This window comes from Chlamydotis macqueenii, chromosome 4 (genome assembly GCF_036417535.1).
Source record: "Chlamydotis macqueenii isolate bChlMac1 chromosome 4, bChlMac1.mat, whole genome shotgun sequence".
Lineage (NCBI taxonomy): Eukaryota > Metazoa > Chordata > Aves > Otidiformes > Otididae > Chlamydotis > Chlamydotis macqueenii.
In genome coordinates, this window is record NC_141559.1 from 56,291,723 (window position 1) to 56,318,358 (window position 26,636).

A 26,636-nucleotide genomic window follows, 5' to 3' on the forward strand; every position below is an offset into this window, starting at 1 on the left:
CTGTGATAAGTATCAGAGATACAGAACTTACTGTAGTACACTGACAGTACGGGCATACTGTCCATGTGCACAGTGTTAAGTTGACTCAAAGTGCAGATAGTGAGCATTAGACCCCCTGGTCCCTTGCAGGAGCTGTTCTGTGTTCTGTTTCCACTATACAGCTGACTGGTGGGGTGGGAAGGTGTGGAAGACCTGCGAATGGCAGCTGCTTTGCATGCTCCCACACTGCATGTGAAGCTGGGAGTGGGTGCCATGAGATGTTAGCTTCACTTTCATGAATATATTAGTGGTACTCTGAATTGTCTTCTTTTGCAAAAACCTGATATGTAGGCATGTTCCCAAGACAAGGAACTAGAAAAGACATACTGGGTGACACTCAGCCTGCACAAGAAAGACGAGATGCTTGGTAAACTTGATTGAAGGCTGAAATTTTAGTTCTCTGTGCAATCTTGGTATTTCAGTGTTTTTGCTGGGACTCTAGGATATAATTTTACAATTTTTAAAAAGTTGCTCTGGAGTCTTTGGAGTTTTGTTGACAGGGACAGGATGGTAAGCACATGTTTTGTGCTCTGTGGAGCATATGAATATGTCTGCCAAAATTGGCAGCCTGTGCAGATCACTAGATCCAACCTTGTTTCTTTGTGAGAAGAGGCAACTCACAGAACGTTTCTTAATCTGCTTTTCATTGTGAAGGTTATACTATTTGACTTCCAAGTGGTCTGTGTTCTGTAATCTAAAACATGGAAGGTGGTATTGAAGTGATTTTCTCATGATCGCACATTAAGATCATGGCAGAGGAAAGCTTCTCTGAGGGCTTAGGTTAAGCTAGTCTATAATTATCAGACTATATTTCCTCTCTAAAATGGCAGCAAAGTTTCCCCATCTGAGGTCTTCCAGCTTTTGAAATATGCTCTCTCTGGAAGGCAGAGTTAGAGAGCTTTTTCTAGTTTTGCACACTTCATTCCAGAGCCGGAAAGATCACTTATGTCAGAGTAGGTAGCACTGCCTCCTTTATCTGTATGGTTTTCACTGTGGAGTACATTTTTTTTGTGCTAGTGTTGCAAATAAATGCTGGGTTTGTGTGGCAGTATAGATGCTATACAGCATCCAGACACAGACACAACCAAATCCAGCTTCCTTCCACGCATTCTCTCCCTCTCCACCCTTCTCCAGCTCTCAAAATTCCCTAATGATGGGTTTGTAGAAGCTGGAAGTGTGTTAGTGAGGAGGGTACTGTAATGTTACACACTTGCCTTTTGGGAGGCGATTTGTTATGGTTGGGGGAAAGCTAACAGTCACTTGCAAATGGAAGCTCTTGTGGTTCCTGCACGGGGCAGAGATTCAGGAAATCCCTATCTAAATGCTACCAGCTGGCAACCAACTGTGGACTGGAACATGTTTATCTGTACATCAGTTCCCCAGCTCTGAAGTGGAGATAAAAATAATTCCATTATATTAAATAACAAAGGAGGATCCAAAAGTGAATATAGAACTGCTGTGGATGAAAGGAAATGCATATGCATTGAAGTAAAATAATTTTTTCAAAGAATGTGAAGAAATAAACAGATTTGGAGCAGTCTCCTAAAAGCATGGAACTTTAAAGCTTGTGAGAGGCTTAGACCAGTTACATATGGCAAGAGCAGAAATGGTACCAAGTAATCACAGATCTTGCCATTTCCCAACACCCTTCCTTCCCTTTGAGTTATGATGCCCTCTGCCACTGTGTGGCAGCAGCCACCTTCTGCCTCAGTGATGTCCATCCTGAATTTTGTTGCAAATCTGTCTCACTTTCTTGCTCTATAAATCTGATTTGTGCCTATCTTCACCCTCCTTGTCATTTTTTTCTGTCTCAGTGTGAACTTCACATTGATCATTGCTTTCTCAGAGTGAAACGTGCTTTTGTCCTTGCAGCTTTTTGTGAAGAGAGTGAACTCGAATGTGCCAACCATGAATGTGTGCCACGTGAGCACTGGTGTGATGGGCAAGCAGACTGCAGTGACAGCTCAGATGAATGGGACTGTGGTAGGTTTCTGCTGTGGAAATGATGTTTGGGTGACGATAGTAATCACTGGTGATTTGATTTAGAATATGATTGCAGTGGTGGAGAGATGCTCCCTTGTATTACCAAAAGGAGACTGGGTTGAGGTTGGGAGAGCATGCGACAAAGCAGGCAAAAGAGAAAGGAAAGGCTCAGTGTGAAGTGTCACAATGCAAAGATATCAGCAAAGTGACATGGCAGGGAACTTCTAGAATGTTAGATGGTGTGTAAAGTCTGGAAAGTGTTGTGCATAGAAGGGAGAGTAGGAAGACATTCAGACGTAGAATTCATTTGGGCAAAACTTCTAAGCCCTGATTCTGTGCTTGTGAAAATCGGTGTGAAATTCCCACTGACTACAATGGCGCAGGTTCAGAGGTTATCAGAAGGTAGTCCTACTAGGCCCCCCTCGCACTGACAAGAGAAAAGTTGGAAAGTGGTCTGAGATTTCACCGAGTTAATATGTATTTCTGTACATGACAGTAGTTAGTATTCCTAATTTTTGAGATGCTTTATATGTCATTTTAAATACAGAAAAAAGGTGTACCGTGGCTTACAGAAGCAGATATTTTGTATTCATATTGAAGTAGACTGTATAAATGTTTTAAAACATGTAATGTTGTATGAACATTAATAAACAACAGCATTTAATAAAACCTGTGCAACAGAGAACTGTTCTAGAAATGCGTGTTTGAAAAGGAGTAATCTAGGATTAATACATACCTTTCTCATGGGGAAAGAACCAAAAGCACCTTCAGCATATAGGAAAAATGCGTGATGTTAAGATTAGTACTATCAAAGCAAAATTGAGAGGAGTAGTTTAACTAAAATCAGTACATATTTGGGGAATAAATACATGCAACCCAACATCTTTTAAGGGATCCTAGAAAGGGAGGGATGTAGATATCCATTTTGGGCCATTTTGACAAGCTTTTTGTGTGTGATAAAAGCAGTTCACACACTTTTATACATGGATTAAAGAGAAACAATGGTCATGATCTTTCTTGTAAACAGCAGTTGTTTCTTCTTTCTCTAATTACACCCACATATTGTTATGGCAGGAACAGTGCATATTACCAAGAGTTAAATGAGGGTATCACTCTTATGTCAAGCAGCATTCATCCTGCAAATTACTTTAGTGATTTCAGTTGGACTATCTGTAGGGTAAAACATAATTTAACAAGATTAAGTCTATCAGAAACCCATGTGAACCTGTGCTGGTGACTCAAGAGTATTCTGATTTATTGTAATCTTCAAGATACCTTTGTTGTTTAGTGTCTCAAGCTGTTCAATGTTAGCAAGGTTCTGATAGTCACGATTGCCTTAGTTTTAAATTACATAGCTAGTGAGCATATAAAATCAGCAGAATTGCTGGCATCTTGGAAAAGTCTTTTGAATGTAGTTGTGTGTTTTCAGTATGCCATTTATAAAACTGTGAAATAATAGTGAAGTTATTCTTCTTTTTCTTTGCAGTTACCCTTTCTAAAAACATGAATTCCTTGATGCTCCTGACCATTCACAGGTCAGCTGCTGATAACCATGTTTGTGCTGATGAGTGGCAAGAAGATTTAAGCCAACTGGCCTGCAATCAGATGGGTTTAGGGTAAGGTCAGTAGTTTGTAGCATCGATGAATTTCTCAGGACAATTGCAGTGCTGGAGTTAAATATGAATGATCATTGATCACTGCAATATTAGACCTAGTGTGGAAATGGTTCACAGAGAAAAGAGGTAACAAAATTTTCTGAACTGTGGCAAGATCAAACGCTCACTAAAATCTAGGTGCTTTCATCACTTTATAAACTTTACATGATTGTTATTAAAAGAGTGTGTTGAAAATATAATGATGTCTTGCCAAGCCTCAATATTTGAACTTGCAGTTATTGCTGAGGCTCAGAGTTGTTTGGCAATGCAATACTCTGTGTCTTCCTAAAGAATTAAAGCAGACTTGTCTTAGGAAACACAGGAAAATTTCTCTGCACTCATTTGCACTCTGCAACAAGTACTCTGAGCTAGGCAAGCAGATGTATTTAACTTGAGTACCTCTGAACAATGAATTGTTAAAGACAGAACTTTCTGTGTGGAACTGAGAAAAAAAAATAGCCTCTATACATCTTTCTTATTGCATGCACACCAAAGTAATAGCTACTTTATGGAACAGTTGATACAAAATATAACTGTTGGATAAAAACCAAGTTCATATTCTCTGATGTCAAAAGCTGTCTATTTGATATCTGTCATTTATAGAAGGGTATCTTTTATCAGTGTCTGATTCCCAAACTGGATTAAGAAGTGTATTTTCTGTCTGCCTTTTACCACAATGTATACTGACATGCAATCTTGTTTTTTTTTCTCAAAAAACAAAGGAGAATAAAGACCCTGTGTAAATACTCTGTATTGCCTTGCACTGCATGAGTGCTTGACATCGGCTCTAACAGATGCCCTGAATCCAAGACCACCTGTACTGAATGCACCGCCTGCCATTCTAACACACAGCAATTCTGTACTGTTCTAGCTAGTTATTAGTATATCTAGGTAACACTGATATTATCTTTCTGCTTTAACTTTATATAACATCCTCGTAAGCTTAAACTCCTTCAATACCTTAAAAATGGTTATTGTTTTTACAACTACTTTCACATCTAATAACAAACTGATGGTCTTAACATTAAGAATGTTTTTCTTCTTAATATTTGAGTCTCAATTATCCTAACATAATATTTACTTAACTTGCCTGCGATGCTTGCTGCTAGGAAAATGAAAAAAAAATATTAAATTATCAGAAGATCTCTGATTCCTTCCTTTTTACAGAGGTGTGCCTAGGCTGAAATTAGCTGAGTCAAAACTTACACCTTTCTGCTTCTTCACTGAGGCTTGCTAACAGATGTTATAAGTTCTATCACTTTTAAGAAATGTATGAGACACAAATAATTCTTAAATCTCACAAATCTGTTTTCTAACAGGGGAAGATATTCTACAAATCCATTTTTCTACAAATTCTTTTTTGTAGTGACAGGTGATTTTATGAAGGACAGTGTGAAATTCCAATTCAAATCTGAAGTCTACCACTTCAGTCTGACTCTAATACTAATTTCTAATTCTTCCTCGCAGTACTTCAAAAAACCAAAGTAGTATTTATCTTTCCTTTCTTAATGCCAGATTTTGTCAGTCACCTGAAGCTTGATTTTCTTAGCCATTCTCCAAGCTTTTGTGAAGTGGCACTGCCAAAAATACAGTAAATCAGCTTTGAAGATCTGTAAGAAAAACAAAGGTCATAATGCATTCACCAGAACTAATTTCAAAAAGGAGTAATACCAGTTAATATAATTATTTAATTGTTTTGTTAACACTGCGTGGGGGTTCAGTGAAAGTGCCACAGAGGGTAACATTTTCTATATGGTGAAGTAGAAGTCTGAATGATAAATTGGAGTTTCATGCCACTGTGAAATCGGATGTAAAGCCATAAAATTCATTTGTTGGCTATTATGTCCTGCATACATTATTTATTTGGCTTACAATAACAAAAAGGTCAGAATATGAGGTTGATAACATTGGTGTATTTAATAAGCTATTTCCAGTCAGCATTGAGGGTACAGGTAAATTAGACTGTATATTGCATAGAGCTCAAATAATGACTAAAAAATTTGTTTTTATCTTTTTTTTTAAAAAAATAAATATAACATATTTTAAGTAGTGCTTTGTTTCAGGTATTCCCAATGGGAAATACTTCATTTCACTCCTTCAGAAAATTAAAGCTGTGAATGTCGAAATTCTGTTCATTTTGTAGCACACTGCAGAAACCCCCAGTTTTGTGGCTATGCATGTTTCTTTAATGACTTATGATGATTTTTATTTAATAGTTGTCTTGTTTATTCTTACAGAAAAATAACGCATGAGATATCAACGTTGAGACTTCTTAGTATCTTAGACTATGGTAGCATATGGTATTTTTATTTTTTGTAAACCTCTGCAAACTATTTTTCGTAATTGACAACTTCCAATTGCTATATAATGTGATAATATTTAAAATACGAAAGCAATGTTTTTCTAACAAATTGCAGATATTTTTAATTCTTCAGCCTAAATTAATCTGAAAAAAATGAAGATAATTAAATGACAGTCGTTAAAGTTAGGTTAATGTAGCTGATGTTGGTAACATATTTTACAGAATATCAGTGTCTATTTGGGAGATATAAGCATTGTATCTGAAACAACATTGAAGGTAATTCTAGTATTTTCCTGGTTGTTGGCCAATTCTAATTCCACAGATGATGTGTTTCTCCAGTCTTTCACAGCACAACATGTTGTGTGATGCATGATGCAACATCATAGGAAACTGTGAGTTCCTAGCATTGTCTGAACGGCTGTGGACTAATGGTGGTGGCTGTTGCTCAGGTGATGCAATGTGTGTTCTTAGCGGTTCGTATGATTTCCTCTAGTGCAAAAAGAGTGTTAGATATGAAGTAAACTTCTGTTTATAATGCTGCCTAATGGGAACTGTTTATCCAAGTCTTAGGTTTTAATGGTTTACAGGCAGAAGAGACTATCAGATCATCTGATATGACTGCCTGTTCATCTCAGAAGAGAGAATTTTGTTCAGAGACCTCTGACTGAGTCCCACATTTAAATACAGTAAAGCATGTCTCTGACAATTAGGTTTCATGCTAACACAGGCAGAGAGCAGAACAGCAATGGCCATCAGTGTCTCAGATCAAGGATTAGCCATATTTTGGTGTGTGCTGCTGAAGATGGGCATACTGTGCAGGTTCAGAACATTGTCTTAGAAGACTGCAGCTTTGTCTTGATGATTAGTTGAAGCAAACCATTTTCATATACTCTGAAGTCCACTTTTTTTGTTGTTGTTGTTTATGGAACGATGATCATAAAACCATGGTCTGCTCAGATCTGAAATTTGACAAAACCAGAAGTTAGTGGGGTTGTTCTGTTACTCTGTGGCAATGTAGTGGAATAGGTTGTCTTTCTTTCCTGCACTAGGATGAGATAACAAATTAATAATTATAAACTTCAGCAGCTTGTACCCAGCAGAATTTAGGGGAATTTTAGTTGATCTGCTTGTCATTGTTTAGCAGTATGAGCATAGAATCACAGCTGTTTACCAAGTTATATGTTTATAAAAATCAACAGTAACCTCTGCTACCTCTTCCTGCTGCTGCTGCTCCCTTTCTTGGAGGCTGCACCACTGGTGATCCATTGAAGCAGGTAGCTCCTTTTCCTTCTTTCTTCTGCTGTAGCATCTACTGTGTGTGTATTTGTGGAAGGGAAAGGCCAATCTCTTGTTGCTGCCTGGCCTTTTGTCTTTCCTAATAATTTCTCACTCTCAATTTGGTACAAAGATCTTTAATAATATTTGCCAACTGAGCAGTCAAGCTGCTGGACCAATAATCTTTTGTTCTCACATGAATTATTATGCTTTCTAATTACTTTCTAACTATTTCTGCAACAGAAAAAATGGAAGTTTAGTTTAATGTCTTATTTGCTTAAAAACATAACTGAAACAAGGAGTACTTCTGCCCTACCCACATTAGAAGTTCGAACTTCTGAATTTAACCTACTTTATTTTCTCCAAGAATAAAGATGACAGTTAGTAAATAAAATTCCATGCCAAAGATGAAGTATTTGAACTCATTAATTCAATCTGGGTTTCTAGACCCACTCAACAGAATGTAAAATATGCTTGACCTACCTTCAATATATTCACATTGTCCGTGGCTGCAGTGTGTTCTATTAAATCTTTAGAGGATTTAGCAACATAGTGAATTCTTCAGATTATGTTTAGTTTTTTAAGAACAGGAGCAAATAACTCTATCAAGTAAAATGTACTGAAAATAACATTACAAGCTGTGGTAGATGGGGAAGACTGTTTTAGTAACTTTGAGTAACCATTAAATCTGATAGATTATGTCTCATCTTTCATGTATGTATGTAGTTTAAAATATAATTATTTGGATAAGGTTTTCTTTAAAGAAATTTCAACTTAATAATTCCTTGCAAATTGTGACAGCTGCTTCAAATAGTCATTAAGCATATTGTCACTTACCTCATATAATGCTGCTTAGCTCCACAATTGCATAGTTTTCTTTCTTTAAGTAAAAAGACAATTATTATTAGTGATTTAATGTCTCCAACAACCTTGGAGCTGTCAGAATGTGCTCCTGGGCAACTTGCTGTAGATGGCCCTGCTTAACCAAGAGGTGATGATGACCTCCAGAGGTCCCTTCAAATCTCTACTATTCTGTGGTTCTGTGAGTGACTGAAAGAAATTGAAAGAAACATGAATACTGCCAGTCAAAGAGACGTTCTTTGATTACAAATCCTTTTTCAAATGATTTTATATCAAGCTTGTACAAACAGCATTATAAAACTCTTTTTTTTTTTTTTCCTAGGGGCTTCCAAGTAAAATATACTCAGTTTAACACTAAACAGATATTAAATCTGTCAGTCCTGAAAATTCATTCTGGAATCTGCAAGGTCAAGTGTTTTTTTCTAGCTGATGTGTTATAACAAGTAGAACTATGGGAACATTTCTTAGTGAACAATAATTCTGTAAAGGACAATGTTAAACAAAAATGACAGCAAATTTTGTTCAAATTCAGGAGAAAAAGGTTGAAAACTTAAGTTATTTTGTTTCAACTTTTTAAAATGAAACACTTAAAATTTTATTTCAAAATATTATTTCTCTCTGAAATGTGCCCTTCGTATTTTTAAAATGAAAAGTTTATTAACCTTAAATGAAGGACTTTACATTTAATTTGAAGTTGAATTAAGACTTCTAGCTAAGAAAATCTATATTTTCTTTGAAGTTTTGAATTTAGATGGCCCCAAATAGTCTTTTTTAAGTTTAGCTACAAAATCATACTTTATGAATCCTATAACTTACAGAGATGCAAATTACAGAGAAAAAGTAAGCATATAAGCTTTTTTTCAGTGTAATTACATATTAACTCATTCTTGATAGGGTTGAGTAGTCTATCAGTTAGGACATAAGACTGTAGGCATATTGAAACCTGGAGATACCATAGTGATTACCTACTTTCCACCAAAAATTTTAAGAACTATTTAATCATACATGTTTTAGTTTTCTGTCAGTGCTGTGAATCTTTTTAATTTCCATTTTCTATGTCTCCATGTTTTCACATTAAAATTTCAGATTTCTATTATTTCAATACTTTACTTTAAATCAAGGTTTTGATCTTTTTTTTTATTCTATGGCACAGCCATGGCCTTATAGAATTCTACTCAAGATTAAGATTAAGATTAAGAAACATCTTAACCCGTAAGTAAGTAAAACAGGAAACAGATGCTATTCCAGCTGTGACATAGGCCTGATTTGTTTTCTATTAGTGCCCATACACGTTATACATTACCTTCTGGTATAACACAAGGCTTTCTTTTTCAAGCCTGCTGTCACATGAGGCTTTAAACAGTGGAATTACAGAAGCCGAACAGATGAATGTTACTGTTACTTTGAAGGGAGAAGGAATCCAGTTTATGGATTATACTTCATTCTAAACTTACAATTTAATACATTTGCGAGAGTTTTCCACAATGGAATAGGGAGAATGAGGTATTAAAACCATGGCTGTACAGAAGTATCCCAAATTATGTTACTTTTCATGATGAACAGAATATTAACTTCATAACCTAACATTAGTCCCTGCCTTCTATTTTGTTTTCTTTTTTTTTTAATTATGATTTAGTATGCAAGTCATAATGTTCCTTGTGGTTCACTACAAACTATAATATAAACTTTGACTGTTCTGCACAGTGATCAGAGGGAAGCAGGCTAGAAAGAATACTTTAAAACCAATTTCTTTAATATTTCTTTGGTACAACTTATGTAATGAAATTACCCTAAACATTACTTTTCCCTATTATGAGCACATTTATAATGTAGAAGACAGAGTGGGTTTTATTTTTCTTTTTTAATTCTAAAAATCCCTCTCTTAAACACACATAAAGGAATGCATAGCTTGAAATTAAATCTATTAAAGGAATATTCTAATTTTTAAATTGGAATTTGAAAAATTAGTAAAAACTGAGTTAGAATTTTCCACTTGGGTAGACATAAGTGCTACTGCAAATTAAAATGTCTTGCCTCTCTGATTTTATGAGTGACTGGTTTTGTAGAATCCTTGAGTAACTTTTTTTTGAAGTTGCCTTAGATTAAAGGAAACTTCTTCAATTGAAGAAATTGGATACGTTAGAATTATATGTGCCCTTTGATTTTCATTAGATCTAGCAGACATCTTTCTGTGATGCAGCAAGACTAACTTGGCTGAGGCACAAGCTGTACAGTCACCTGAAACTGGAAGTGGAATTCTAGAGAGAGTGGAGATGTAGTTTCAACTTGCAAGAACTTGTATAAAACAACAGCATAAGTATCTGAGGAAAGAATCAGAAAAGCCAGGGATATTAAACAGAAAAAGCAAAGCACACAAACAAAAAACCCAAGCCAAAACCATGAAGAAAAGTCAGCAAAACATATTATGTTTCTAAGATGGCAAAGACTTAAGAATTAGTGATAAAGTAAGAAAATAAGAGTTTATACACTGCCTTTCAAAGTAGCTACTTTTGCTGACGTTCTTCCAAGAGCATTTATGGTTTATGGCTATGGCAGATCTTCATTATGGCTGCCAGTATTGGTAGCCAGTAGTTTTGAAAAGTTGTGGAGAATGGCTACATAAGGCTGAAAACTCTTAGGTATGCCATCTTTCATTAAAAAAGGAAAAGATGAAGATGCAGAGATTTACAAACTAGTTGCCTAGCTTCAACTATCAACAAATAACTATGGAAGTATAAGGTCTTGATGAGACAGAATATATTTATCAATAACAAATCATGTCAGATTCCCTTCATTTATTCCGTGGAAAGGCAGGCACACTGTGGATTGGGAAGAAACAGTAGATGTGATACATTTTTAACTGTCACACTATGTGAAATGACTTCTGAAATAAGTAAGAAGATATGGACAAAGATGAAATTATACAAGACTGTAGGCGATTCATTGTCAGACCATAAACCATGTATTGGTGGGTGGCTAGACACACCCCAGTGTGTCTGGAGTAGTATTCAGTGGTGTTGTGAGTCATTGAGATGATGGAGTGGAGAGCACGCTTAATAATTTCTCATTCAGGATCTGAAAACATTTTGGAGGACAGGGTTAGAATTCAAAAATTTTTTGACAGACTGGAGCGATGGCTTGAATTCACCAGGAGTGTTTACATGTAATCCCTCTGGATTACATCCCTCAGCTTGTGTTAGTTTTTGACTAGATGGGGAGAGTTCAGAATAGTCACCAAGAATGACCAGGGACCTAGAAAGCATGGTCTGTGGAGAAAGGCTGAAAACTGTGGGCAGTCAGTCAGAGGGAAGGAGGTATAAGAGCCTTCAAATATGTAAAAGGCTGCTGCAAAGAGGCAAGAAATAAACCGTTCTCCATTTCCAGTGGAAATAAGACAGAAGTAATGAGCTTAAATGACAGGTAGGAAGATTTAGAACAAACATAAGAAAAAAATTGCTAACTGCAAATTCTGGAATGTATTACCTGGAAACGCTGAGGATTCTCCATCATTAGAGATTTTTACTAACAGGGCAGACAAAAATCTGGCAGAGAGAATATAGATAAAGTTGACATTATTCTGGATTAGAGAAACAAATCAGATGTACTCATAAGATTCCTTTCAGCAGGATTTTCAGATAGTTAACTGTTTTAATTAACTGTATAGTGGAAGAAAGCCTGCGGAGGGATTTTTTTCATAGATCCCAACCCCATTTCATTCTTGAAAACAGTGCAGAGGACCTAATGAAAATCTAGATGGAAGATATACTTGTCTTTTGCCACTAAACTTGGTATTTCCATCACTTCAAATGTAGAGGGGGGGGGGATCATAAAACATTACTCTTTGTTGTTGTGTCTGTTGTAAATTTACTTAAGTATGGCACTTTCGATACGGTCTTGGACAAGCCCATAGACTGAGGCTACAGGCACCCTAGAGTGGATTCATTTGAGTGTTATGGTTGAGTGGTTTGGGCTCAGAAGCTGTAGCACAGTTCTTTTGAATGTAAAGATTTACTGCAGATATTTAATATGAGACACATAAGACAGCTAAATTTTTGTGGTCTGTTCAGTAACAGATTCTTAGAACCCCATGGGTTTTAAAATAATATTTCTGTACTCAAATGGTGCCATTCAAATAGCACCATGAGATGTTATAAAGTCATCTGGATTCAGGTAGGATTTGTAAGTTATCTTGAAAGCCTGGTGGGGGATCTGGTCCAAAGATCACCACTCAAAAGGCATTCATTGTTGTTGCCATGGTGTGAATGTCTTATGTTTGCAGATATCACTAACAAATTTACTTAAGTGATGTAGATATTTCAGTGACTGTACTGTAATGTTAAAACATGTTCTTATGTGTGAAAAATCTCTTCTAGTAACTGTTAGCCTTTTTTTAGATTAAGCTCTTTAGCATAGGTACCGGTCACTACAGTGTATTTTTACTGTGCAACAGAATCATAAAATCCCCATTGTAACAGACATCTGGAGAACATCTAGTCCATCTCCCACTTGAAGCACGACTATTGCCAAAACGAAATAAGCTCAACCGCTGCTCTCTTTAGCCAAGTCTTGAAAACCTTGATGGATTGAGATTCCACAGTCTCTCTGTTCCAGGGCTACTCCACCTTCCTAGTGAAAAAGTGTTTCCTTTTCATCAGCTATAAATCTCCAAAACTGCAACTCTAGTCCATTTCCCCTTGTTTTACAATGCAGTGCTATTGGGAAAAGTTTGATTGCATCACCTTTTAACTCCTCTTCAAGTAGTGGCAGGTTGCTATTGAATTGTCCCTTAGCTTCCTCTTCACAAGAGTAAACAAGTCCAATTCCCTCAACCTTTCCTTGTGTGTCAGTGCCATAGGCCCCTTGAAAATTTGAAAACCATTTACATGATTCTCTCCAGTTTCTGAATATCCTCTTAAACTGAGGCACCTCAAAACTGCACATTGTGTTCCAGGTATATATGGTTTCAGTAAACAAATATGATTTCAGTTTTTCTTATTGTTGCAATACAGGTAATAATTAAAAGCATTAGACTAAATTAAACACCAAGTTTCTGAACAAAGTTGTTCTGTTATATGCAAACCAAAGCGGGGGGGGGAAAGGAAAGAAAACTGCAAAGAAGTGAAAGAGACTTCTGAAAGTGTTTCATAAAAAAAAAAGATTCTTTATTTGGCTTGCCTGAAATCTTGAAAGATATTACATATGGCCACACATATGACTTTTGTGCAGATTGAATTAAATCAACCTTCGTCAGGCCACTAAAATAAAAAATTGGCAAGAGAGCTAACTTCAAATTCAAAGAAGATTGATGTCTTAAAGTAATTAATAGCTATAGCCTTGTTGTCAGACTCTCTAAGAAACTCAGGAAAGCAAAATATCCTTATGAAAAAATTATACACCAGGGGTTCATGTGGCTCTGTCCATTGAAAGAGCCTTCTTCTCTTTTCTTCAGTGTCCATAGAAGAAATTGTGTGCTACTGCTCCTACGGGGGCTGAGTAGAAACTGCTGCCTGCTATGTTTCTGGAGCATGCGATGGCTAAAAAATCTACCTCCCTCCTTTTCACTGAGTCCTTTACAGTCCCTGATGTAATGTACTCCTGGCATAGCAGCTCCTGGCATAGCAGCCCCTCCCTGGATGCTGAAAGTCTCAGACCCAGAAGCCCACACCAGCCCAAGTCCTCATTTTTAGCTCATGTTCTTATTCTCTGGCAATTCCCACTATGCTCTGGTCTCTACACAAATGCTAACCAGCTTTCTCCAGCTTTCGTCAGCTAGAAATGAGGTTCTTAGGTCCCCTTTATTCTAGCTATTTCTAATTAAAATAGATTAGAGACAAGTGGTGGCCCTCGCCTATCTGAAAGAAAACCTTATCTAAACATCGTCAGTGCTCTAGAAATGTTTATCGAAGGCATTCTAAAGACATGAATTAGGGCATACTGGTTTTGAGTGTATTATATCAAGCTATGACCACCAAGGAAAAAAGGCATAGCTATAATTTTGCTAAGTACAATACGCTGTATTAATAATTATAAAAATTCATAAGGCTTAAGTGTCTTGTAGGTTGTTGCCCTTGTTTAGAAGTGCATTATCTGTTTAATGATGCTTATAGCATCACAAGCTGTAATTCAGAACTACAGGTTTCAGCAAAATAATCTGATATTTTGGATAACATAAATTTGGATCCATCAGACGGCATGATATTTGCACCTTTTTGCACATTTTTGAGTTAGACATTTTATGGAGCAATCACTGTTTACAGCTATATAAAATATCACCATACACAGTTATGAAATGGTGAACATAATCATTCACAGAAGATCATAAGGGAGAATGTAATCTTAAAAAAAATAATTGTGTATGTTTGGTGGGAAAAAGAGTGGGAAATAAGCAAATGATGGAAAATGAAGAAAGGAGGGTTTCATGTGTTTGCTGCAAGCAGGCGCTGATGAAGAAAGCTCCTTTTGCCACAGACAGCTTTCTTTAAATGAGGAAAAAACAGAGTCTTTAAAAATGCTTGTTATTATCTGCCTGCACATTCTGGGTAGTAGATCATGGCATGATATTTGCTTAATATGCCCAGAGAAGGTCCTGAGAAATAAGTCATGTAACGGGCAGGATCCAGGGCTGTGACCTGAGAGCAGAGTTAATTCTGCCAGCCCTGTTGAAAACTTTTCCATATGTTGTCAGTTGCACTGACAACTTTACCATAAACCAGAATTCTTTGATCTTTCTTAATTTATGCAATCAAGTGGGTAAAGGATGCTGCACTTTTGTAAATATTTAAAAAGAAATATAGTTAATACTGAAAATTGAACTTAAAGACAAAGTAACAATCTGGTTGGCATTACTAGGTACTGCCATTGAGAGACTGGGTTCAGAAGCAAGTTTTAGGACACATCACAGTTTTCCTGAACTTTTCTCATTCTCTTTTCCATGAGCTAGGATTTAGAATTTGGCCTTTGACCAGTGTTCAGGAGAGCAGTCCTTGAAAGTTCCTGTCATTGACAGAGATTGATGGTTCTGTGCTGGAAAGTTGCATGACTTGTAAAGCCATTTAAAAAACACACTCTTTTATCCATTTAGCAATTGAGATTTACTAAAACAGCAATTTCTTCAGTGGCTTGAGTCTATCAGGCAGTAACTAAACTGAGGAAGTGGATATATGAAAATATGTCTTGGTGAACCGATCTAACTTACTTTCATATTCCTGTTAATTTGCTGCAGAAGGACAGATTTGACATCGTCATCTGTGATTTGTTCTGTTTCACAAAGCAGACATCTTGGACTTAGAGATACTGTCAAGTATTATTACCAAAACCTAGACTGCTCTTTACTATTAAATTTTAATGGATTTCCAAAGATAGCAATGTAAAAAAAATATTTTTTTCTTTTACCTCTTCTACATATGAAGATTTTTTTTTTTGTATTTTTGGAGACAAGAAACTGTAGAAACAGTATGTCAATGTATGCACTAAAGTAAATGCCACCAGCAGGCTCCTGCTGTTCCCAATTCCAATTCTGGTTCTTGTCAGAAAATATAACATGAGTGACAGTAACTGGCCTGTCTTCTTTGGGTGATTTAATTCCCCTAACTATGATTCTGCCACCTGTGGTTTTGACATAACATTCAGCTGTATATCTTTGGAGTAAACAGAAGACATTAAGGGCCTCTTTGCCTTCATAATTCTAAGATAGAAACCTACTGGAAGGTCTGTGAATGTCTTTCATTTGTTTCAGAGGACCATCCAAAACAGAAATTGTAATAGAGAATGAGGAAATGCACCATCAAAAATGGCTGAATCTGCACTCAGACTGGAAGAATAAAAATGCATCCACTTTACACGCACTTCTAGTGAATGGGTAAGTAGCAAGTAAATGAGATTTATTTCACTGCTGTGAGTAGTCTCTTATCAATGAAGGATGACAAACTCCCTTTGGTGAGCTCTTTTCTTCCAAGGTGTTTGTGTATAAATCCCAGCACATACTCATGTGAGTTATTAAGATACAGTCTATAACGATTTCAGTGTCTACTACCACTGTAGTCTCTTTTGAGGCCACCTTGTGAATCCTCAGGGGGCCATTCTGCTAGACTAACAGCATTTGAGCGACATAGAGGTGATGTCCTTGAAGCACCCAGAACAGAGAGCTTCATTAAATCCCTGCTGACCGAGAAAGTCCAGTAAGTACTATATAGCAAAACCTGCAGCAACATCTTGCCATCCTCTGCAGCCCATGTAGTCTGGGGCCATACATTTGGAGTGACAACAGCTTTTTCAGCAGAAGGTATATCCACTTACAGTAGGTTTCCTTAGCAGCTCCTCTGGCTTCAGATGGTGGTATATTCATTTGAATTAACTCAACTAAACAGATAGTTGGTAATGAGAAGCCAGGATCTCATGGTTGAGACATGCCAAGTGTGACTTTGAGACTGAAAAGCCAATGAACTTAAATATCCAGGACAAAACTAGGAGAGCCACTTAATCTCCATCTGCAGCTGCATTCTTCAAAAAGCCAATTCATTGTTTTCTTGTTCTCTTTCAAACGTGTAGAAGATTTCAGAACATCCTTTTGACATAGAAAATCCTTCTGTTTCACAAGGAAAGACTGTCTTGGCTAAATGTGGAGGTATAATGTGTGTGAAGACACAGATCTGAGGAATACACCTACTTTTTTTTTTTTTGCTTGGCTCCATTATTTTCTGTAGTGAAACGTCTCTGTAATGGGAGAATACTAAAAAGATTGTGTCTGCAAGTGCCTACTTTTGCTTTCCTACATCTCAGCTTTGTATTAGTTCTGGTTTACATTAGTATTTTCCCCGTTCATTTAAGTTTAAGTTCCCCATTCATTTAAGTTTATTTTCCTTTCTCACTGTCTCTTTCCACTAGCCTAATGGTATCTAAATGCTTTTCTCCAAAATAATACAAGAATAAACACCTTGGATTGTGACCAGATGCAAAAGCAGGTCCACAGTCATATTCTATTCAGTCACTAAAGTACAAAGCAAAAATTTCAAGGTACTTTGCCGTGTTTGAAAAGAAGTGTGGCCAGCAGGTTGCGGGAAGTGATTCTGCTCCTCTGCTGTATTCTGTTGAGACCCTACCTGGGGTACTATGTCCAACTCTGAAGCCCCCAGCATAAGAAGGACATGGACCTGTTGGAGAGGGTCCAGAGGAGGGCCCCGAAGATGATAAGAGGGCTGGAACACCTCTCCTATGAGGACAGGCTGAGAGAGTTGGGGCTGTTCAGCCTGGAGAAGAGGAGGCTCTGGGGAGACTGTATAGCAGCCTTTCAGTACCTGAAGGGGGCTTATAAGAAAGACGAGGAGAAACATTTCAGCAGGGCTTGTTACGATAGGACAATGCATAATGGTTTTAAACTAAAAGAGGGTAGATTTAGACTGGATATAAGGAAAATATATTTTACAATGAGTGTGGTGAAGCACTGGAACAGGTTTCCCAGAGAGGTGGTGGATGCCCCATCCCTGAAAACATTCAAGGCCAGGTTGGACGGAGCTCTGAGCAACCTGATCTGGTTGGAGATGTCCCTGCTCCTTGCAGGGGGTTTGGACTAGATGACCTTCAAAGGTCCCTTCCAACCCAAACTGTTCTATGAGTCTGTGAAGTATGTGTGAAGAGATGGATTTGGAGCCTCTGAGTTACAAGATCTAGTAGCAAAAGATCTAGTTTTAGCCAAAGTACAAGTTAATGGAGAGAAAACATCAGTAATGAGGATTATTAATAAATCTATTACAGAGATGAAAGTAATATGTAGGAACACATGTTCCAGTCTCCCCCAATCCAGGAAATGGTAACAAGAAGAAGTAAGAGGCTAAGCCTTGCATGAAGAGTGAGACTGTTTTTTTTTTTGTTTTGGCTGCATCAGGCATCTGGTCTAGATGGCTCATTGGCTGTGCATGCGCTGCAGATCTGGTGAACCCCATACTGATCTTCCAGTCATCTGGAGGACCAGCAGGCCTGCCTCACTTATGTGTCTGGCTTACTTTTTAGTATAAGGCAAATTGCACAGGGGACAATACGCATTTCGTCTCTTCCCAACATGAAGCCAAGGCAAGCCCAGGAGCTGGGAAGTGCTCCTGAGCCCTGTAGTCCAAGTATATTCATCTGGATCAACTTCCGTGCATAAAAAAACATCTGTGCTGTGGAGTATGTTGAGCTGTCAGGCTCCTGGCCTGCTGGGAAGTTGGGCAAGAACTAACGAATGCACCGCTAGTTTCATACAATTTTGATAAGAGAGAATGGCAGAGTGCTGGCTACGCACACATGAAAGCTTAAAGTTTTCTCTTTTAGAGCTGACTATTTGGTAAGTCAAAGAAACAAGTGTGAAACATGAGTATGGCTGGGCTCGGTTATATTCTGTATTTTTTTTTTTTTTATGCACAAATGCCCCTCAAAATTGTGCTCAGAATTTTCTTTCCCGAAATTGATTGTCTGTCTCTAGAAACAGAATTTTATGGTCTGCGTTTTCAGGAATAGAAAGCAGACTGATTTGCACAGTATACGAATGGGGCACGTGCAATGTAAGGGACAGGGTTCTGTTCAAATCACAGGTCCAGGCCTGGGCCTGTCAAGCTAATCTGGTGAGCTTGCTGGCACTCGGTTGTGGTGCCCACATTAGTATCTAAGACTTAAAATCAAATGTGGCCTCTTTTTAGCTGGTTGCAATTTTAAAGATCCTGCCTACCTACTGAGATTACAGCCTTCAAAGAGTTACCTGGGGAAGAGCTAATCTGTGTATCCGTTCTAACAAGCAACAGTGCTCGCCGTTTTAACAAGGATCTCCCTTCCTTTGACAAAGAATCACTTCTTTCCTCTCTCATCTGAAAATTTTCAACAGAAATTAAACCAACTTTTTGTTGGTTTAATACTTACTTTTGCAAACTTCCTGGATTTTTTCAAAACACCCAAACTTTCAGGGCTTGAAAGATCATCAGTTGTCAAAGGTATTTTGAAGAAAACTCTATACTTCGGCTGTAAGGAAGAGGAGAATGGCAACCTCTGTGCTTTCAGGTGCCATAAATTAAGACTTGACAGACTGTACATCCCAGCTGACCTCAGAGCTGGATCAGTGCCTGGAGAGCAGGGCAGTGTACAAGATATGTACCCACTCATGAAATGTGTTGTGGAGCTGAACCAATATTTTGAATTATCTTCAGGCAGACACTGGAAACCAGGGCTGATCTGGCATAAGAAACTCCTTGTGTTTCCTTTTACAGTTTGGGGGAATTTTTAACAGCTGACTCACAATATCTGTGCTGATTTGCAAATTACCAAAATTTGCATAAATTAATTGAAATTACCATCATGTTCTTGTTTCTATATTTAGACAGATGTGTCGAAGCAGAAGCAAAGTGGCGCTCCTTTGCACTAAAGAAGGTAAGAGAGAAGTGCATATAAAACAAAGTTGTTTTTCAAGATGTGTTAAATTACTTTAACAAATGCAGATGCTTAGTGTGGATTCATTCTGAAACTTGACTAGACTTCTGCAACATCCAGTTTTGCAAAATTAATTTGACTTCCTGCTGAAAATGTCCTTTACCACCAGAGTAGTTAGTAGGCTATCTTCCTGGGAGTTGAAGCTGTGGTCTGTTTAGTTGTGAAGCTCAAGGGGACGGAAGAACCTGAAGTAGAAAGCTCAGACCAGATCTGTAAGCACAGCAGATTGTGCAAGTTTAAGTGGTTTGAAAATAAAGAAATTCTTAATATTAATGAAATAATGTTCTACAGACAAGGAGAGCTTTGCTGAAGAAGACTTTAATTATGAGTTAGCTTAACCCAGGGAAAATTAATGACAAAGTATGACCTAAGTTTGGGAAACTAATCAAAAGATTTACTGCTCTTACCAGGAGAAAAAAGTAGCTCATAGGAGCCAAAGATGTTTGCTTCTGACATATGTTGCTTTAAGTACATGTAAAATCCCTTGCCCTCTGAAGTTAGGTGAACACAGTAAGAATTACAAATTACAAGTAACTGTTCCTCCAATTTATTTCTTCACCACTAAACTCCCACAGATATATGCAATGGCAGCACATCCTCCCTTGGGAGGCTGATTGCAGAAACTCTGGTGTTCTTTTGTTCTCTAGATCATCCTGAGTACTAACAGGATAAATAATGTCTCCCATCAATAAAGTGAAACAATAGTGAAAGGCTAACCATTTCGGAAAAGTAACTCTCTGGCACATGGGAATCTGGTCTAATTTCCAGTGGATGTGGCTTATAAAGTAGAAGGGACAGAGTACTGGAATGTCTTCAAATCTTCAAATATTCTCCCTTAGTAATTTCCACAGGCAAAGCAAGCTTGGTGCCGTGTAGCTGAGTAAACAGCGTGACATTCACCTCTCACCTGGCCTTAGTACTGCCGAGCAGGTTTTCCAGCAGCAGTTCTTATGGATAGTACAAAATAGCCCAAACACGTTGCTCGCTGACAGAAAGACAAGGACATGAACTCAGGAAACCTTCCAAATGGCAGCCTGGTAACTCCTGAGAGAAAGGAAGTCAGGATCTCAAGCTTAGCTTGGTTCATATTTCAGGCTAAGCCGGTCAAAATTATTATCAGGAGAGCAAATAAAGGAAGGATGAAAATGGCTCAATGTGTTTGATATTATTGTCTGGGTGTTGGTGACTCCATTTACTGCATTGTTCGGTGTAATTTCATAACTCTGTTAATATTGTTCTGTGCCCAGCTTTCTTGCAGAAGGTCTGGTATGCGCTGCCTTTGTGGTAATGATTAACTGCCTTCTGCATCTGTTCCCAACCAGACTGTGGCCGTCGCCCAGCCGCTCGCATGAACAAGAGGATCCTTGGTGGTAGGACCAGTCGCCCAGGCCGATGGCCATGGCAGTGCTCCCTGCAGAGTGAGCCAAGCGGACACATATGTGGCTGTGTTTTGATTGCAAAGAGATGGGTCTTGACAGTAGCACACTGCTTTGAAGGGTGAGAGAGCTCACACAGTTTTACTGTTTTTATAAACTTGGACATGTGAATTACCAAGTCCTCCCTCCTCTACGAAACACACTGGGGGTAGGTGATGACCTTTGCAGAACAGCAAATCACAGAGACCTTAAGAGGTTAAAAAAAGAAAGGAAATGGTATAAAACACCATCAGCTTAGGTTCTGATATGCTTTATTATTCATTGCTGGCGTCTCTGCTGATGAAAGCTAATTGAAGATGCCCTGGCTTTCAGCAGGAAACAGGAAAAGGAAGAAGACCAAAACACAAATCCTGTAGCTCTCATACAACTGCCATAGATTAAAAAAATAATTCTGGGCACCAGCATAGAAATGACTCTGAAAAAAATGCTGTGGCCATTAGTAAAAATAAAACCTGAGTATTTACTCACAGTACAACTGACATATTGAAGTCACTGCCTGTCCTAATTACAGACACTCCGCTCCTTTATTAGGATTGCAATAATTAAAAGTCAGAATTAACCACTGCTCGGTGTCTCCTAGTATCTGAGACCCCCTGGTGGACGGACAGTCTGGAGTGCAGGGGAAGTTTACACATCTTGGGAGTTGTCTTGGTCATTGGCAGCTTTTTGGTGCCAACCAACATTTCTTTTTAATGAACGACAGATTTTGGAGGGATGTTTATTACCTCATTTCTTTTGTCTTGTACCAAAGTTTTTTAGTTTGGTTTCTGAAGATAATTGAAATATGTGTTTTCTGCTGTAGTTAGCAAGTATTTTTCTGCTATGTGGTTGTCATCAGTGCTTAATCCTGCTTTAAACTGGTACTTGCTCACTGGAAATTATTTTAGTTTACACTAAAGACCTTTCTTTCTGTTCAAGCCAGCAGAAATTCCGTGGTAAGCAAGTATCTCTTGACTGATAGTTCTTTATAACATTAGTCATGCCATTTTTCACAAATAATTTCAAATTTGGGGTTTTTTTTATTTCTGAACACTGAGATTTTTTTGTATCTGTTGGGGTTTTTCCTCTTTTTTTTTTTTTTTTTTTTTTATTCCCTAGTGCTTGATGGAACTTGTAGTAGGGGCAGAGTTTGTGGCTTTTGTGTCCAAGCCAGGAGATGTCAGGCAGGTGATAGTATGAGTATCTCACGGTGTGAGGCTATTCATGGAAATGCTAGAGGAAATGACATTGGAGAGACCTCAGTTCTAGCTATCACATCACATCATATCAAGCCCTAAGGATGTTCTAGAACTGATTCAATTCAGAGAGAATAGAAGTAATGACCAGAAACTGTAAAAAGTTACCTAGATAACCTTCCTTCTAAACTAAGAGTGCTAAACCTGAATAATACAAACAAGAATATTGTATTCATCAGATTTTGGGTCCTGCACAAGGAATTTCTCTTCTTTCCCCATCTCTTTTTAAGTAAAGCTAAGCAGTATCTGGAGTATTTCTTTACCTGTGTAAGTTTTTCTGGTGATCTAAAATAAAGGGTGGGATTTAGAGAAGGCACTGGGAAGGAAGACCTTATAGCATCCTTCCAATACCTAAAGGAGGCCTACAGGAAAGATGGGGAAAAACTCTTCACCGGGGCCTGTTGTGATAGGACGAGGGGTAATGGTTTCAAAATAGAGGGAGGTAGATTTAGATCAGATATTAGGAAAAAATTTTTTACAGTGAGGATGGTGAAACACTGGCACAGGTCGCCCAGAGAGGTGGTGGATGCCCCATCTCTGGAAACATTCAAGGCCAGGTTGGATGAGGCTCTGAGCAACCTGATCTGGTTGGACATGTCCCTGCTTCTTGCAGGGGGGTTGGACTAGATGACCTTTAAAGGTCCCTCCCAACCCAAACCATTCTATGATTCTATGATTTAGAGGTAGATCCGTCAGCAATACTGGACTGCAACTGAATTTCACGGGTAAGAGATTTCTCATTAATGAAAGATAAGCAAAGTAGCTGTCAAATTTATAAAGTAAAATTCTCCCATTTTTGTCAAATGCAGAAAGACTGCCACTACAATTTGGAGCTGTTAATTTACCCCTCATTTAGGGCTATCTAATTTCTATGTGAGCTCAGATTATTATGTGCAAAAGGTCTCTTTCACATTTGTATTCTAAATGCCTTAAAGTACCTAGATACTGTAGTTTAATAATTCATTGAGGAGTTATATGAACTTTTTTCTCTTCTGATTCTCTGACTAGATTTGAGGGTGTGTTCCCAGCAACCTGAAATCTTTAAATTCTTCCTTTGTATAGCTTGATACAGCAACAAGAAGAACATTCTCAATGCCATGAAGCTTTCTTGATATAAAATATTTAATAATTTACCAAACCAACCAGATAAGCCAACAATTAAAACAGATTTTTAAGTGCTCTGGTGCTTTAGACAAAATGCTCCACTTTGTGAAGTATTTGATGAAGTGAAGTTTGGGATATAAAACCTAAAGACCTTATAATAATAAGGCAGCAGAATGCACTAATGCAAATAGTCAGGAATACGTGCAGAGGGCATAAATGGAAAGAGCTACATTAAACATTGTGTCCTTTGCTAGTTTTATTAGTTTAGTCCCCAGAGTTTTGTCAAGATTGTTTTGAAATGCAGTACACCAAAGCAGCCAAGACATTAAGGTTTTTTAATTGACTGTAGGACAATACATTCTGACTATGACTGCTCATTGCTCTTAGCAATGCTTCTCTACAATGTTCATAAACACAATAGCATATTAATATTCTTAGCACTTACTCTTGTAACTTGATGGAAAAACGCACAAACTGATCATGATGGTAAGATGATCATTGTAGTCTGAAATATCAGAATTCTCATGCAGCTCTTAAGATAAAAATAGCCTTTATTTAGCAACCAGATCTTTTTACAAATTATAGAAATTACAAACCTTTTGAGTATAGTGAAAAAGCGGAAATTTCGCATGCTTTGATTTACACTGCTTTGATTAAGCTTCGATTTTGTCAAAGGTGCTTAGTTACATGGAACTGTCTTTCATCACTTGTGAAAAATGCTGACTTTTTGAGGGTTTTTAGAATCACAGACTAATTAGGAACTCGTGACTTATCCTGTGACCAGTTAGATTAAGTGAAGCCTTTAATCAAGTCTATGTTTTTCTCATGTGCCTCAACAAACACTAGTTCAGTCTTCCCACTTTTATCATACGCATCATTTTTTTTTTGTTATCTTGTATATTTACTAAAAGAGTCTTAAAAAATTGTAAGAGTAAACTTAACCTTTGCTCTTAGGCATAGGAAGTGTGCTTGGCACAGACTGAATGCCCAATAAATAAGGGACTTTTCCCATGGCTATCATAAAATATTTAATTTTCATAATAGAATTGCTTCTTTGAGAGTCCTTTGGGATTTCAGCTAGACTTAACTGCTGTCAGCAGCACACTACTGAACAATGCTGTCACCCCGGAGATATTTCTAGACGCTCACCAGCAAGCATGTGAGCACCTAAGACTTGAGCAGGATCCACGAGATGATTTTGAGATCTTTTGGCATTTAATACAGCAACTAATAGACAGTTACATATCTTCTGAAGGTGTGACCTTTAATTAGTTTGGTAACAGACAGGAAGGAAATGGAAAGCATTGTCTTTTGTTGCTCAGACATTAGCAGTAAGTAATGATGCCTAAAGATTTGTTTGTTGTTTTTTTTTCTTGTAGCATTTGTATGTGCAATACTTTGCAAAGTGCAATGTGCAAAAAGTCAGGGAGGAAAAAAATTCTCAGGTATTTTAGCTTAAAAGAACACTCTTGATTGAAATTTCCCATTTTTTTCCTTTTTTTTTTAACAAAGGAGAGAAAATGCAGCTGTTTGGAAAGTAGTGTTTGGGATTAGCAATCTTGATCATCCATCAAGCTTCATGCAGACCCGACTAGTGAAGACCATTATCCTCCATCCACGCTACAACAGAGCAGTCGTGGACTATGACATCAGCATTGTGGAACTAAACAAGGATATCAATGAGACAAGCTATGTGAGACCTGTCTGTTTGCCCAGCAAGGACCAGTTGGTTCGGCCAGACACCTACTGCTACATCACAGGCTGGGGACACATGGGCAACAAAAGTAAGATGAGTATTTTTCAGACTCTTGGAAAAACATGTTAACCTTCTACTGAATTAATCAAATAGGTAGTCCCATAACAAAGCTTTATCCATTTGCACTGTTACTGGACCTTATTAAATACTAGGGAACTGTAACTACTCATGAAGGGACCTACCTATGACTAGAGCTCAGCTTTTTCAAATTACCAGCCTGAATTTGTGCTCCTTCATCCTTATGTAGACAAGTAGCTTGGTTTTCAAAAATGTTGAGGATCTAGAAACTCCTATCAAGAAAGTCACGTGAGTTGATTACCATTTTACTGGTTTAGGTTGTATTCAGAATTGTATTGAGAAGGTACCAGACCATCAGTGGGGGCGGCAACATTCATAGTTCAGTGAAAGCTGAGGGCACTGAAGCATTGGCATACAGTTTGCATGAACATTTTATTGAATCAATGCTCTGTGTCACACTTCGTGACACAATTTATTCCATCCAGGCATAATCACAAGTGTTGTTTTCATCTCTCTGAACAGAACGTTGGTGTGTTGTCTTGTTCTGTGGCCACTGCAATTCTTGGGTCTATAGAATCTTAGAACAGTTTGGGTTGGAAGGGACCTTTAAGGGTCATCTAGTCCAACCCCCCTGCAAGCAGCAGGGACATCTCCAACCAGATCAGGTTGCTCAGAGCCCCGTCCAACCTGGCCTTGAATGTTTACAGGAACAGTTGTGTTATGTAAATTTTTGTTTAGACAAAATGATTCTGCTGCATGTATCATATGCAAATTAACCTGGCTCCAACCCTGTTAATGCTCTAGCTATTGTGTTTCTTCCTTTCCTATTACAGTAATTAGTAGGGAAGGCTGTTGTTCTGTATGCTGGAGAAGGAAATTTTCCTTTCGGTATTGCTTCAGGTGAGACTTCACCTCTAGTGGGCAGGTCAGATGTGGCAAAAATTAAACTGCACATGTGAGGGCTAGGCTGTTTACTAGCAGCTCTACCCATCTAAAATTATCTTTTATGTAATGTCAGGAAAAAAAAAAATCCACAGAATGCTTTTGAACCATTGCTAAGTGGAAAAAAGGTTCTAATATGGTTTCAGTGTTGTTTTTAAAGGTTTTGTGTTATGGAGCATCAAAAACCATCATGGCTACACAGCATTTAGTACTTTATGCCCTAGGTTGAAAAATTTTCCTTAGAATTTGAGCTCAGTCAGCTGTTTAGCTTAGGAAGAAGTCCTTTATTATCTCCTGAATGCAGTAAAATAATTTCAATAACCTTTGAATTCTGATTCTCTGATACACTAAGACAAATTTAGCCGAACATAACTCAAAATGGCAGTGATCATACCAAGCTTTACCATGAGAGACACTGAGAAACAAGGAGATCCTGCCATGGAACAATGAGTCAAACCTCTCCTTCACCTGCCTCACATTACTGTTTTCCAGCCAGTACTGCCCCCATCTTAAAAGTCCCATACCATGGCATGTAAAGGTGTGAATGCACAATAAACAGCACGTCACACCAGTCCCCAC

The 26,636-nt window shown here is 37.9% G+C and overlaps 1 protein-coding gene across 1 annotated transcript in view; it reads left to right on the forward strand.

Moving 5' to 3' along the window:
- CORIN (corin, serine peptidase) overlaps nucleotides 1-26,636 on the forward strand; it is a 156,627-nt gene that overhangs the window by 125,897 nt on the left and 4,094 nt on the right. Inside the window, exons 15-20 of the mRNA XM_086747497.1 lie at nucleotides 1,912-2,022; nucleotides 3,509-3,638; nucleotides 15,851-15,973; nucleotides 19,457-19,506; nucleotides 20,889-21,063; nucleotides 24,854-25,125. Of these exons, the coding sequence (XP_086603623.1) occupies nucleotides 1,912-2,022; nucleotides 3,509-3,638; nucleotides 15,851-15,973; nucleotides 19,457-19,506; nucleotides 20,889-21,063; nucleotides 24,854-25,125 (861 nt within the window). The remainder of the gene's footprint in view (nucleotides 1-1,911; nucleotides 2,023-3,508; nucleotides 3,639-15,850; nucleotides 15,974-19,456; nucleotides 19,507-20,888; nucleotides 21,064-24,853; nucleotides 25,126-26,636) is intronic.